The 15,748-nt window shown below is 43.3% G+C and overlaps 1 protein-coding gene across 1 annotated transcript in view; it reads left to right on the top strand.

The window, feature by feature from the left end:
• The window catches only part of HSPA4L (heat shock protein family A (Hsp70) member 4 like), a 2,148,355-nt gene that overhangs the window by 1,041,541 nt on the left and 1,091,066 nt on the right, over positions 1–15,748 (top strand). Inside the window, exon 10 of the mRNA XM_044061754.1 lies at positions 6,419–6,528. Coding sequence (XP_043917689.1) covers positions 6,419–6,528 — 110 coding nt within the window. The remainder of the gene's footprint in view (positions 1–6,418; positions 6,529–15,748) is intronic.

The following is a 15,748-nucleotide window of genomic DNA, read 5'->3' as shown; positions in this document are numbered from 1 at the left end:
TCAGAGAGATCTGATTAAAGAAGTATCAGGCACTTTGCAGGAGCAGTAGCTGAAGGAATTTGAGACAAAATGGTTTCTCAGCTCGCTACCCTAGAATCCATTTCTAACTCGTCCATGAGGCTAATTGCACATGCTGCTGAAGGGATGATAAGGGCTGCAGGTTCAGCCATAGCCATTAGGAGACATGCCTGGAAGTGCTTATTTGGTTTCGCAGAGCCATTCAAGTCTTCTTTCATCAGCCTTCCATTTGATGGAGCATCCCTGTTTGGGCCCAAAGTTAAGGACACTCTGGCCAGAAGTGAGAAGGATGGGAAGACCCTTTCTGCTGTTAGAGTATGGTTTTCCACTCCTCAATGGCCCTATTCCAGGAACCAAAGGAGTGGGAGGCTATGGTTCAAGAAATTCCAAGGGCCTTTCCAGGACACATGTGGCAACGACTTTCCCCAGGGCAGATGGGGGGAGAGTAACAGTGGAAGACTACATACAAGAGGTAGAAGTGGCCCGCAGAATCAGGGTTCCAGGGATTTCTTCCCTGGTGATTCCTATCAGCGCGCCTGAAAGAAGGCCTGATTGCCTTCCTCTGGAGGCAGTTGAGGTACGATTATCTGTGCACCAGTCTGCCTGGCTAAGGATAACAGTGGACAATTGGGTGCAGAGAATTATAACTAGAGGTTACAATATCCCCTTTTTAAGAGACCCAGAAAGACCAAGAAAGATCCCAGGCGTTCCACCTAGTCACAGGGCTGCAGCAGTCTTAGAAATTTGGAAACTGCTTGACAAACGAGTCATCCAAACAGTCCCACCAGATCAGAAAGGATCCAGGATTTACTCAGTATTCTTTTTAGTGCCAAAGAAAACAGGGGACTGGAGACCAATTCTGGATCTCAGTCAGTTAAACAAATCAGTTCAGCAAACCAAATTCTGCATGGCTTTGGTTCAGTCTATACTTCCATTCTTGGAAAAAGACGAATGGATGTGCTCAGTAGGTATTCAGGATGTGTATTACCATATAAAAATGGACAAGTGGTCCAGAAGATTTCTGCCCTTCCGGGTGGGAACCAGTTATTATCAGTTCAGGGCACTGCCCTTTGGTCTCACCACAGCCCCCAGGGTGGTCACCAAATGCATGGCAGTAGTAGCAGCTCACCTCAGACTGCTAGGATTCCAAGTGTTTCCATATCTAGACGACTGGCTCCTTACTGCTGCCACCAGGTGTCAATTCATAAAGACCCGAGATTATACTTTTCTCTTTTGTTCAGACTTAGGAATCATTATAAACTATGAAAAGTCCTGTTTAGAACCATCCCAGCAGTTGGAATTCATTGGAGCTATGCTCAATACAATCACTGAAATTGCATGTCTTCTCTTAGAAAGACTACAAAGGATAAGATCACAAGTCATTTGCGGCAAGAAAGTCTCAGCGATGCTCCGTTTACAAATTCTAGAGTCAATGGTAGCCTCTATTACTCTAGTCCCTCTGGCGAGATACCACACGTTAATTCTTTGGTAGCTCCTAGCTTCTCAATGGTCCTTTCTGAATCAGCCATTATCCCATCTGGTTATAATCACCAATTGATGCAAAGAAAACCTGAGTTGGTGGCTTCATTCCAATTAAATCTTGTTGGACCGCCTCTTTGTATTTCCTCAACCTCAAGCCATAGTGACCATGGACACATCTATTCCCAGATAGGGTTGGGGGGCATTATCTGAGAAAGACAGTCCAAGACTCTTGGTCCCTGCTGGAGGCCAGTTTGCATATCAACATTCTAGAGATGAGGGCAGTGCTCTTAGCATGCAGGCATTTCAAGAAACCCTCCCTTGGGAACAGTGGAGATTCAGACAGACAATAGGTCAGTAGTTTGGTACATTAGCCAGCAAGGGGGAACCAGATCTTACCCTGTTTGTTGAGAAACATTCAGAGTATGGCATTGAGCAATATCATTCAACCACTTTCTAGTAGCAATGCACAATCTGGGGAGCTCCAGCATAATCGTGGACAAATTGAGCAGAGCTATCCTCATGCCTCACAAGTGATTTCTCAAGCCAGCGGTGGCAGAAACAATATTTAGCCACTGGGGCCAACCTTGCTGCGACCTGTTCATGTCCCCTCTGAACAACAAGTGCAGCAGTTACTTTGCTCTAAAATCCCTCCCCCCCCTGGGGGAGTCCCCCTTAGATGCTCTTCTTCATGATTGCCCCCCCCCCCCCCCAGTCTATTGTTCGCCTTTCCTCTGATCCCTCTAATATGCCACTTTCTAAGGAAAGCCAACAGGTCAGAACAGAACAATCCTCATCACCCCATTCTGGCATTCCCGTGGCCTCATCTGCTTTGGAAACTGTAGATACTGGACCCAGCTCCAGATCTGTTGTCCCACCCACAGGGGCAGGTTCATCCAAATCTCCAGCATCTCAAGCTTACTGCGAGGCTTCTCCAGTTCCCATGATTGCCAGGCATCCCCCCCCCCTGTCGAATGCATCATTCTAGCCCACCACAAACCTTCAACAGGAAAATTGTACCTCAGCAAGTGGCTAAAGTTTTCTAAGTGGTCATCAGACCTTAGTCTTGACCCATATTCTGCACCTATTGATAGATTTCCTGGAGTTTTTGACTTTAATCTTTGAAACAGGAGCATCAGCTTTTACTATTAGAGTACATCTTGCTGTGATCTTTAATTTTCATATTGGTTTAAGTGGTTCATCCCTTATGTCCCATAAACTTTGCAAAGACTTTGAAAGGAACCTTGATGCTCAGACCTCCATATAAAGAACCCTGTGTACCATGGGACTTGAATCTGGTACTTCCGTCTCTTATTTCTGATCCTTTTGAACCTGCTGTCACTTGTGATTTGAAATGTTTGCCATGGAAATTTTTATTCTTCATAGCTATCACTTCTGCTAGAAGAATATCTGAAATTCAGGCCTTATCCTGCAAATCTCCCTATCTAATCTTATATAAGGACAGTGTCTGTCTACAATCAAATCCCTCCTTCCTACCAAGGGTTGTCGCTGAGTCAAATGTCAGTCATACTATTCAACTCACAGTCTTTTTTCCTAACTACTCCAATAAAGGGGGAGTACCGTCTGCACTTACTAGATGTGCACAGACAACTATGTTACTATCTTCATAGAACAAGTGAAATCAGAAAAATCTGATCAGCTATTTATTTCCTTTTCTTCAGTCAATTTGGGAAGCCCAGTCTCTAAAGATACTCTAGCTAAATGGGTTAGAGACTACTGTATTTCTTTTGTCTACAACAAAAAGTGAGCACACCTACCAGGACCTGTAAAAGCACATTCAACTAAAGCAATAGCAGCTTCTGCAGTTTTTCATACTAGACCTTCTTTAGATGATGTTTGTGCAGTGGCGATGATGGCATCTCCTCATACTTTTATTACACATTATAAGCTGGACCTGGTCTCTAGGGGACGTGCATCATTTGGCTCAATAGTGCTCAGGAATATTCTTCTGCGAGACCTCCCAAGATTCAGGTAGCCAGGGACTCTGTCCCACAGTCAAGAATTACGTGAAGATTGACAACATCAGATAAAGAAGTTATGTCTTACCATAACGTTCCATTAGTGCTGTCGATCTTCACTAATCCTCGTCATTCCCCCCTCCATCCCCCTGGCTTAGATCTCTTGGTGGATCACATCTCCCCAAAGATTGTCTTCTTGATAAAGGCACATATATGGTCTCTGGTCTGTTATTTCTTGTTTGTCACTGTTGTTTGCAAACTCAATCTGAGGTGATTTTTGTGAGGAGCATTATGGGTAGAGCTTAGCTCGAGAGTTTTTGATGGGACTGCTGCATTTCCGCAAGTCAAACTCCACTCAAGTAACCTGCACGCACGACCTCAGCCTGGTCTGTAACATCAGTAGGAGGGACAGATTTGTTTCACAGAGACTCCCCCATCTGTGGAATAGACTCCCTGTCCATGTCAAGCAGAGTACCTCATTATCCCTTTTTAAGCGCAACCTGGATAAATGGATGGGGAATAGAAAATACACCCCTGGGATTCCACCTGTGTCCCTGATGGACAGGGGCATTGAGTGCTGACTTGTCAGAACATGGGCTAAATTTCTGGCTAGGCTTGTAAGGCCCTCAGGGCCAATAGCTAGTAACTTCTAATGATCCTAAGAAATGAGGTAGTAGTTCAGGGTTTGTGAAGGGGGTAAAGAATTGTGGTATAGAGAATGTTCTGAAGTATTTGGGTTAATGATAGATACCCCACTGGCCTTTTTGTTGGTGTATCTGCTTTATAGATATTACAGCCTGGAAGAATGATTTTCTAAGCTCTGATATGAGGTTTAAATCATATTTCTTTAAGAGACAGTATATCAGGCGAATGTTGGGAAACTCAAGTATAGAGGTCATAGGTCTTTTTGCTCAGACTTCTGATATTGTTATGGAGTATTTTTAAGGCAGGGTGTTTGCTGTTTTTGAATGGGGTGTGTTGGGATTTGAAAGACTTGGGGAGGGGTGGTGTTAGATTGCTGAGTAGGTCCAGGTTTGAGGTGAATATCATCAGATAGTTGGATTTGGAGAGTTAAAATGAAGCTTTGATGCAATATTTTTTTTAATTTTGTCTTTCTGTAATAGAATTGTGTGGTGTTCAGACTCTTGCTCCGTTTGAAGAGGTAGATATAGGAGTTGTTAAAAGGTTTGGGGAGATTGAAGTTAGGAGGATTTGGATGCAGTCTAAATTAGTAGGAGGTGTTTGTGTGTGAGATGTATGTAGTTTGGTGGGATATAATTTTATGACAGAGAGTATCTTGAAGGAAGAGTAGTAGAGAGAGGCATGTAAGGTATGTGTGCATTCTGAGATAGTGTGATGTAATATAGTAAACAGAGAAAAAAGTTGGGAAGGAGTTTTGGGGAATGTAGTTGGGAAGGAGTTTGGATGTGGATATAATGCAGACTGTAGAGGGTTATTGAGAGATTGTAAGGAGAGTAGAAGAGTGGGAAGGGACAGGAAGTGTGATGATTGGTTGGGGATGTGGGAGGAGCTGTTGATGGATAAAATTAGAGGCGGTGAGTTGGAATTTGGGGTAGGTGGGGGGGGGGGGCAGAGCAGGGCCTGTACACAGGCAAGAATCAGTCACAACAGATACAGTCAGGGAAGTTACTGCATAAAGCAGGTAGGACCACCCCAAAGATGTAGTCTCTCGGACCTATGTAAATTAACATGCAAATGTAGAGATAAGTTGTGTACGAGTCTGATGTATTAGCTGTGGACAGTGGTCCCCCTGAGGATTACTGTGAGCAGGCTATTTTAGAAAAAAGCCAGAATGGATCAGAGCAGAGAACAGACAGCACACTGCAAACTCTTAAATTGTGATGCCCAGCAGTTCTTAGGATATGGACTGTTATTTTTAGCAAACTGGATCTAGTCACTAAATTAGAGAAATGCCGTCTCCAGTTGTACTAACAGTCAGGGCTTCTGTTTAAAAAATAAATACTTTTTGTTTTTGCCACCACTTCATTCAAAGAAAAGCAACCCCATTAGTGGACTGAAACAGGATGTAATGTCCTTGCATGTGGCAAATCTAAATTGATTGCAGAGAAAGCTTCACTGCAGTCTGTGAAAAAAAAATGCTGGGCAGGTAAATTCTTTCTCGATTGTTATCCTTGAAGGTCTTGTATGGTTTAGTCTGAATGTACGTACTTGTGAGATTTTTCCTGAGTATCCTTTAGCTGTAATGTGAGGGGGAGAGAAGGGAAATTCATTATATAGAGAAAGTGGAAAGCAGCAGGAGAAATAGATGAAAGAAGATGAAATTAGGTAAAACTGTATAACTACCTAAATAAAGTACCTTACATAGTTAGGTTTATGACATTTCTGATTCCTGATGTGGCAATCTAGCACTTTAGCAAGCTATTGTAGACAGCATGCCATGAAGATGTGCTAGGTAGGCTACAATGTAAGGAAAAGTCACTAAATCTAGATGTGCTGAGGTAAATGCTTTTAAGTAGAGAGAAGGATTACCATCTAGTATTTTAATGGGATCCAGTCCCATTCAGCTTACACAGATAACACAACAGACAGTGTATTTTTTTCTAAAATAACTGATCTACGCACATATTTATTGTCATAAGACTAGTACACACTTAGATATTTTAAGACAGAATGCATTGCTGTGTGCAAAGGCTAGTGCAAATTTAAAACTACTGCCAGACGCCATACAATGCTGTTTTTTTTTTTTTGTTTGTTTTTTTTATTTATGCTGTTTCAGGAAAGAGCACAAACTCAAGTAAGAAAGGAGAGGAGATTTTCAAGGATTTTGCTGGTCTTAAATTAAGAGATTGTAAAATGTTTTGTTTTGCCTTGCAGTTCTTCCATGTCTTATTTTATCAGTGTGAACTATGAATTCTTATGTTTCAGTATTTTGATTGTTCTTTTTCTTTTTTGTCCTGCAGTGTGCTATACTTTCTCCTGCATTCAAAGTCAGAGAGTTTTGTATCACTGATGCTGTCCCTTTCTCTATTACTCTGAAGTGGAAATCATCATGCTCTGAAGAAGGAATTGGGTAAGTTACTGATAGCGACACTACATAATCTTGTGTTTTTTCTGTTATGCATTTAAAACTATTGTACCCATAAGAAATAGTTGCAGTAAAGCATTTGGACTTAACATTCCAATAGGTGATGGGTTGTTCTTCAAGTACATTATTGGACTGAGTTTTCTGTGAAATTTAGCTGAGTAAATTATAGATGTAGAAGTATATATACCTTGGTATAATTTGGATCAAATTCTGTGTAAGCAACATATTGATGCTTCCTAAGGACAACATTCACTTGTATTTATCCTTTTGGCTGTTGGTGTTTGGTCATGTCAGTAAATCACTGCATGACAGAATATATTTCCTCATAGTTTTAGGGAGATATTGCAGTTGTTCCTTACATTTCCCCTTTTTTTGACTTCCTGACTTCTGTAGTATTGAGTACCCCATGTGTGAAAAAGCTGTAGTGCTCCCACTGGTGGTGTTCATCCTTAATTACTATTGCAGTAGCATAAAGCTATATGGGGCATATCATGCCAAGGATGTTGGACATTTGGCCTGTATACTAAAGCTTTTGGGGCTTTGCTTAAACACCGTATGTCCACTAACGTCTAAGAGTCTGTTGGTATAAACAGGACACATGGTTCTCAAAATTTCAGAACTTTCTTGCTGTTGAAGTGTTTAGTCAGACATCTCATCTCCTCAGCATCTTCAGTGTTAGCATACAGCTTGCAACTATTGTTTTGTGGGCAGATAAGTAACGTGTTGCGGACCTTCCTTTTTCAGAAAAGTTTATTGTGATTCAGTCTTATGTCTGTCAGAAAGAGGAAATGCATGTGTGGTAGACAGATACCTTACAAGGAACCCCACATGGCTACTTTTCTGACTTTGTAGAAGTTACAACTTGTGATTTTATGACAATTGTTTGTCATTCACCCCAAAAAATTTGTAATAGGCTTAATAGCTTTAGGCTTTTCTTAGAGAACCTTGGCTCAGGCTTCCACTGCTACCAGTTCATCTTCATCAGATGCCCCCCTTCATTTGAAGAACTAATGGAAGATCACTAAATTTGCAGTTGTACACCTCTTTAATCAAATTTGAGATTTTCGTGCCAGCTGTAATTGTTTCAGCGGCCTCAGACTTTCAGTCCAATCATACCAACTCCTCTAGTGATGACTTGCAGGAAATCTCTTATGGTCAGAATTCCAGCTATTCCAGTCAGACTGAATGTCAGATGTCAGCTAAGAAGGGAAAACCCCACTTCATCCTGACTGAAGGAAATGGAGTGTCTCGTGTAAGCAAAGAGGTAGCAGGCTCCTTCATGGAGGTCTGGATGTTGGAGTCTAGACCATTTGTCTAAAGCGATCCTCCCATCAGCTCCAACCAGTTTGAAGAGCTCACAAGAAGGCTGGTATAATTTTTCCCAGGGTATTTTAAGGTCTTTCCAGTCTCTCCAGGCACCATTCCCAATATCTTCTCATTCCAGGAGGAGAACGTCTTTCTGATACCGAGGAGGAAGGTCTGCATTATGCCCCTCATCTCTCTTCTTCTATCCCATATCAGTCTGAGTCAATGGAAGATATAGCATCTGACTCACCTGTTGAATAATTCTTTAAATGGGAGGTAAGGGAGATTACAAAGGCACAGAAGAGATACTCTGACCTCCAAATCTAGACCCCCCCCCCAAATCCAGGCTGTATCTCACATTCTTGTGGTACTGGAGGATGCAAATTCAGCTTGTGCTGCTCCACATTCTCAGCCTCCTGTACATAAGAAGCTATGTAAAGTATATGATTGCCATAAAAACCTTAATCCATTAGCTAATCATACTGTAATTTCTATAGACAAAGACATTGAGGCTAAGCTCTTGGTCTCTTCATATCCTGTCCCCGTTGAGAAAGACTGCAGGCCATTTGATAGATAAGAGAAGAAAGTGTATACTTTTTCAACCCTTGCTTTCAGGCCATTCAACAGCCAGACTCATTTGGGCAAGTACCTGTTAACTATTTTCTGAAAACATGCAGCAGCTTATTTAAGTCCTCCTGCTTCAGACCCTATCAAACTTGATTTCCTTTTTTTCAAAAGTCACAAACATTTAGTAAAATGCTCCAGTAATGCATTTAATGCTGTGACAAGGGTTGCTGCCACACAATCTGTAATGCAGAAGCATGCCTGAGTCAGGCTTCAGAGTTTCCCAAAGGATAACAAATCTCAGATTTTGAATGCCCTGTTAAAAAGTGAGCCTTAAAAGATAGAGAAAAGGGATAAGATAATACAGATGGTGAAATAGCTTTTCTGTTTGATATCACTTTCATTCTTTATTCCTCAACAGTTTGGTCCGAATCTGACTCTGCTGCTTCTTCCAGGTCATAGAACACTTGAACTCTTGAGATCCTTCTTTTACGCATAATGCCCCAGGCACCTAACATACCATAGATCTAACTTGTTGCTATAATGTTTGGACGTAGATTGTGAACTCTCGAGTATTTGGGAATTTTCATTTCATCTAACTTTTGAAAGTCAGCAAGTTTAATCTCCTTTATTATTTTCCTGCTAATACTTGTATAGCCGTGGCAGTGTAGCGTTATCTCACAGCAAGAGGTTCTCCTGTTCGATTCTCGGCTGGAGTGCCTTCTGTGTGGAGTCTGCATGTCCTCCCCGTGGTCGAGTGGCATTCGAAAGACATGCATGAATGGGCATGCCTTTGCTGAAGGTTGGGCATCGGGCTGGCAACTCGGCACCAAAAAAAAAATATCTACCGCCAATCATTAGTGGACCGGAGTTCCACTGTGGCGACGCCTAACCAGGAAAAGCTGAAAAGACAAACAACAACTGATTATCTTTTCCTCTCTTTAACCCCTTTTCAGTAATATTAGCTTTCCTTTTTTCTCGTACTCTGAGTACTCATAATACCATTGCTGGTATTTTTTTTTCTTTCTTTCTTTCTCTTACTTCAGTAGTATCCTAAATTACCATCGTTGGGTGGAAAAAAACTTTTCTGTCCCTTTTTTGTTATATTTGTAGTTGTCAAAATGTTGAATAAGCCCTAAGAATTTAAGAAATGTGTGGTGTGTCACCACAGATTTCCTAATTCAGATGCACACACTGAATGTGTTTATTGTTTACGACCTAGACATCTGGATACTGATTGTGACATTTGTAAGGGATTCAACTCCTGCACTCTAATAGATAGGAAGATTAAGTTAATTCTCATGGGTTTGCTTCCTTCTAAATCTTCATCAGCGGCAACTGGGGCTCAAACTCCCAAAAGACAAGAGAAAAAGGGCAATTCTTCTTCCAAAGAATCTCGTAAGAGATCCCCAGAATGCCCTTCCATCCTTGAAGCCACCAGTTAAGCAAGCAAAAAAGTTGTATCTGAATGTATTGGATCCAAAGTTAATATCCAGAAAGTTTCTTTGAATCCATTCTCCTCCTTTAATATCAGAGCCAGTTGCGTCTAGGCTTCCATCTTCCTTTCTGGAGCAGTCTCACCATCCTCACTTGAGACCTTTGTCCATGGCTTCCTCCCTTAAGTCTTCCAGGAGCCTGTCCGAGGCAGATAGGGATAGGATGATGAAGGAAGTTCCTCAGGATGCAAATTCAAATGGTAGTCCTTTCAGCTCTGACCCCATTGGGTCTGGAGACCCTCCTTAGAGCTACACCTCCTCTCATAGCTCCTTTTCCAATCCGTGCTACAGTTTCATAGCCATCGGATGTGAAAGCCTTGGATTCGTCTTTTTCTGGTCCAAGGATATTGCATCTTTAACTCCGATGGTATTTATGAGCTATCCAGCCCTGAGTACCTTGGAACTGGATGACTCTCAGAGCCAAAGCATCGGCGCCGGCTCTGTCATGTTGGATTCGACTCAGAAGTTATCGGAGTCATCTATTCCCCTCAGGGCATTGGCATTAGCTCTCCTCCGACTCCCTCCTTGGGAAGTTTGCCTGCGGGACAGTGGGATCTGATGATCCACAAGCCTGCCTTGTCGGATCCATTGATTTCTGTTTATCCCAGCCACTGCTTTCGAGGTACTGGAAAGAACATTCTCTATACCTAGAGTCAGACAACTGTGTCCACCTTGGTTCCGACTTCCCAATCTCATTTGATTTTGCTTCCAAAGCCTTAGTCATCCATTCCACTGGGACAGCCGGCCCAAACCAGTCACCAGGCCACCCAGCAGGGTGTCATTATCTCTTCTGATACCTCTCTGGAGCACCCCGCTGAGGAGGTTTCTCGGCAGGCACTTAGACACTTCATAAGAGTCTGTCACTGAGGACACTGGTTTTGATGAGGGAGAAAGGTCCCCCAGATCACCACCCAATGATGTCTCATTTGAAGACATCTTAGAACTCCTCAAACAAAAAAATGCCTGGTCCCCCAATATTCCTTCCCAAGAGGATTCAATGTTTCTGGAGGGCTTTGGGTCTGGCCTGTCTACTTCTTGTGGGACTCCACCCACTGATGAGCTCATCGATTTAGTCTCTTGATGGGCATTGAAGAAGCCAGACACAGCTGAGCCTATTCCTAAGAAACCAGATAGGATCCTGGCACCACCTAAAGATAGAACACACTGGAGTAAGGGAGCGCCCATTCATGCCATGGTCATATTGGCAGCCACTAGAAAGAAACTGGCAGAGCAAACTTCCTCTGTCCACCCCCTAACATGGAGTCTAGGACACTGGACAGATTTGTGAAGCTGAATTATTTGGCAAATTTCATGAGACTTCAGAGAGAGATTTGCTCAAGGAGCCTTCCATATTTCTGTCTCTGGGACCATATCCTTCGAGGAGGAGAGTACTATTTCCTCATAGTGGGCTACCCTTCAGTCTATTTCAAATTAGTCCATGAGACTTATCTCTCATGCTGCTGAAGGTACCTCACGGGTGGTGGGTTCAGGCATTTCCATTAGGAGATGTGTCTGGATGTGCTTATGTGATTTTGCAAAACCCTTTAAATCTTTCATCATTGTTTGGCTCCAAAGTGAAAGACACATACTACAGGTGTGAACAGGAAGGAAATACCCTGTCTGCTGTGGACGTACATTTTTCAACTCCTCAATGATCCTTTTCTAGAAATCCGTGAGTTGAAAGAAAAATGTGGTTTAAAAAATCCCAGGTTCCCTTTCAAGATCCACATGGAGAGAGTTCCCCCAGGGGCAGAGTGGGGTATTCAAATGGAAGACACTGTCCCCACGGCAGAAGTGGTCCACATAATCAGGGTTATAGAGAGTCCTTCTCTGACAGATCCTATCAACACTCCTGAAAGGAGGTCCAAATGTTCACCTCTGGAGGCAGTCAAGGGTCATCTATCCCTGCACCAGAGAGCCTGGTTAAACATCACAAAAGGTCCATGGGTGCAGAGGATAATATCCACAGGTTATATTGTACCATTTTCCCATTTCCCTGTCAGTTTCAAAGAAAATCCCCTGTGTTCCACCCTGCCAAAGGGAAGCAGCCACACTAGAAATAAACAAGTTGCTAGAAAAAAAGTCATCCAAGAGATTCCCCCAGATCAAAGAGAGTCTGGAACTTATTCAAGATTCTTTTTAATCCCAAAAAAGACAGGGGACTGGAGACCAGTCTTGAATCTTGGCAAACTAAATCAATCGGTTCAGCATACAAAATTCTGGATGGTCACGGTTCAATCCATTCTGCCATTTTTGCACAAGGACAACTGGATGTGCGCGATAGATCTTCAGGATGCATAGGATCACATCAAAATGAACAGATGATCCAAAAGATGTCCTATTCTCATGTTCCAGTATTCATAACCTTAGGGAGTTGCTGTCTGCAGCACCGGACGTCTGGCCAGTATACAAAAATCTTTCATCCAGTGGTACGTGCAACGTAGAATGCAGGGCCATAAACTGACGTCACCTATAACTGCGATGTCTGCACGTACCCAACTCAGAATTTTTCTGCCACAGTGAGAATTAGACGTCTGTCCACCAGTTCAGAATTATGGCGTTTGCTTGACATTCTCCATCCACTTTCAATAATCATTCTCAGGCTGTCCACTCAGAGATTACCCTTGTGGGATTTTCTTTGCTTATTTGCTTTTTGTCAGACGTACATGTCTTCTACTAAGGGAAAGTGTGCTTGTGGTAGGCAAATCCCTTATAAGGGCACACACGAGCAGTGTTTATTTCATCTAGGGAGGCTCACAATTACAAGGCCTGTATGATCTATCAATCCTTTGTTCCGAAAACCCTTAGAAGCCATCTAGCAGCTTTAAAACTTCATTTAGAAAACCAGCGACTTTGGCATTTGGCATTCAGAATGGAAAGTGGAGCGGCCCATTCCGACGAGCTGCCTAGGAAAAAGGCCAAGAAAATTCGGCCTGACGCCTTGGTTGTGCCTCAGCCACCTGGTGTTATCCTCGAGGCAGATATCAGCCCAGGATAGCTCTGGATGCCCGGTATTGCGCAGGAAACAGGAACTGAATCAGAAACTGGCTCTGCAAATACCCAGAGTACGTCCGCTGAGGTTTTTTAACCATCACACCCTTATGGTGAGGGGGAACAATGGCTTATTGTTTCGAAGGGCCCTGCTTCTACTACAGTCTTGACAACCACTATAACGTCAGCTCCTAGGCTCACTTCTGCTCCCTCTTCTCTTTAAAAAGGAAACAGAAGCACACTATAAAAGACCCTACTCCTCCCTGGGAGACCTTTTCCCAAACTCTGTTTAAGGCTTTTCATGCTCTTCAGACCCAGATCTCTCAGGCAGGCCTACCTATTGCCCTTCAGGAACTGTCTGAGGAGGAGTCTTCCTCTTCAGATGACTGCTTAACTTATTGCTCTGTTGGATTTGCCCAAAGACTTTGTTACCCCAGAAGAAGTATCTCTTACTCCTGACTCCCCTGGAAAAGATATTTCCTTTGGGGATACCATTTCCCTACTCAGATAACATTTCAAATGGGAACTATCCGATGTCTCTGAGACAAAAATGAGATATGTTGAGCTCTTGCAGATGGCGCAGCCCTCACCATCTGCAATTCCCCCCTTTCTTCCTGCATTTCTGGATTCTTTCTCTGCTGCCTCATAAAGCCCAGAGTCACAGTCTCCTGCTTCTAAGAGGCCAGATAGATTTTCTAAAGTGTCCGTTCAGGAGCAGTACCTTTTCAAAAATCCCCCAGCAGATCTTGTGGTGATTGCAGTTTCACCAGATAGTCTTCTAGGCAACTTCCTTCTTCTTTAGGGACAGGTTGGAGAAGAAAGTTTACACTTCTTCCACTTTGGCCATCAGGGCTGTTAATTGTCAGACACATATGGCAAAGTTTGCCTTAGATTCCCTGACCAAGGCCTATAATCTTCTGTCAGAGGTTCCAGAATCTTCTCTTAATACTCAAATAATTATCCTTCTGTCCATGGTCTCTCAAGTAACCAGACACTCCATCAAGTGGAGCTATGATGCTGTAGAAGCTTCGTCTAAGTCAGCTGCTTTTGGTTCTGTGCTAAGGAGATTTTCATGGCTGAGACTTCAGCCCTTACCTTTGGATGTTTAAGATAAGTTGTGCTAGATGCACCTTTGGACAACAAAGCCCTATTTGGAGATGCCTATGCAGAGCTACTTAAGTCTGTAGAGCAGAAAGGCAAAGACTTACAAAACTTAAAACATCTAATAGTCTCACCTCTTCCCAGATTTCATAGAAATCACCCTCAAAAACGTAGCTTTGTCAAGAGACAATCCCTTCACCCCTCTGCTACTCAGTACAGGGGATGCAGACATACCTGAAAACAATCTGCTCTGAGGTTTTCCACCACCTTCACTCCATCCTCCTTTTGGAGGCAGCCAGACACAGGGAAAGCTCCTCACTGTGACTCTCCTTCCTTAACCAGCTCCACTCCCCATCCCTACTCTCCTGGCAGAAAACCATCTCAGACAAGTGGGTGCTTTCCATCGAGGATGGCTACTTTATGACCTGGTGGGCTACCCCTCCCTTACAGGGGATATCACAACCCCCTCAAAATTAGCTCCTACTCCTCCCACCTGTCCTCAGTCAACTTCTGTCTCAGGGTTCTGTAGAACCAGTACCAGAGGATCAATTAGCCAAGGGATTTTACTTGAGGATATTTCTGGTCCTAAAAAAAGATGGTGCTTGGAGACCTATCCTCGACTTATCCCACCTCAATCTCTTCCTCAAAGTGCCTGCCTTCAAAATGCTAACTTCACAGCACCTCCTTCCCCTCATACCTCAGCAAGCCTTCATAGTCTCCCTGGATTTGAAGTATGATTGCCTACATATCCCCATCTTTCCCCCTTATAGAAGATATTTACATTTCTCTGTGGGTTTTTCTCATTTTCAATTTTCTGCCTTACCCTTTGGCCTCTCCATAATGCCAAGAGTCTTCATAAAGTACCTAGCCACAGCCATTGCAGACTTTAGAGCATACAAATGTATCCCTACTTAGACAGGCTTCTTTTTCTACACCAGGATCCACTCATCCTCGCCCAACATTTGGACATGGTGTGTAGGTTCCTACAGAGCCTAGGCTTCACACTTAAATTGCCCAAAGTCTCAAATGACCCCATGCCCAAGACCTTGTCTTCCTGGGGTGCAGAATCAGGACAGACTTGATGTCAGTCTTTGTCCCTCCACAGAAAATAGAGTTTCTTTCTCAGTTCTTTCACTACCTGCTTACCTCTAGCATCCATCACAGCAATGGAATTCCTCAGGATACTAGGATGCATGGCTTCCCTGATTCCCATGATCCCTCTTGCCAAAATGTACATGAGGAAGTTTCAGTGAGTCTTGAGAAACTCTTGGAGCTAACACTCTCATCCCTTGGATACAAAACTACCCCTTCTTCAATGCTTAAAGAAGGAACTCTCATGGTGAGTTGCCACCATTACCCTAAATCAAGGGGTACCATTGCAGGTGCCCCCACCCAAACAGCATCTGTACACAGATGCATCAGATTTAGGTTGGGGAGCCATCCTTTACCATGCCAACAACCAGCACAAAGTTCAGGGGGAGTGGTCTATTCAGGAAAGGAAGGACCACATCAGCCCGAGAGAGCTAAAGGTCCTATCCTTGGCCACGCAGACCTTTCACTAGATCCTTCTGCCAGGAACCCTGCAGGTCATTACAGACAACGTGACTGTCCTGTGGTGCATAAACAAGCAAGGAGGAATGAAGTCTTACCCCCTCTGCAGCCTGGTAATAAAAGTTTGGTCCCTGGCAGCAGATCTTCAAATTCACTTGCAAGCAGTTTATATCCCATCAGAAGAAAATGGGGTAGCA

Source organism: Protopterus annectens, chromosome 2.part0 (genome assembly GCF_019279795.1).
Source record: "Protopterus annectens isolate FY-2018-M chromosome 2.part0, PAN1.0, whole genome shotgun sequence".
Lineage (NCBI taxonomy): Eukaryota > Metazoa > Chordata > Ceratodontiformes > Protopteridae > Protopterus > Protopterus annectens.
The sequence above is the reverse complement of the archived record's forward strand: the minus strand, read 5'-3'. Positions and strand labels throughout refer to the sequence as shown.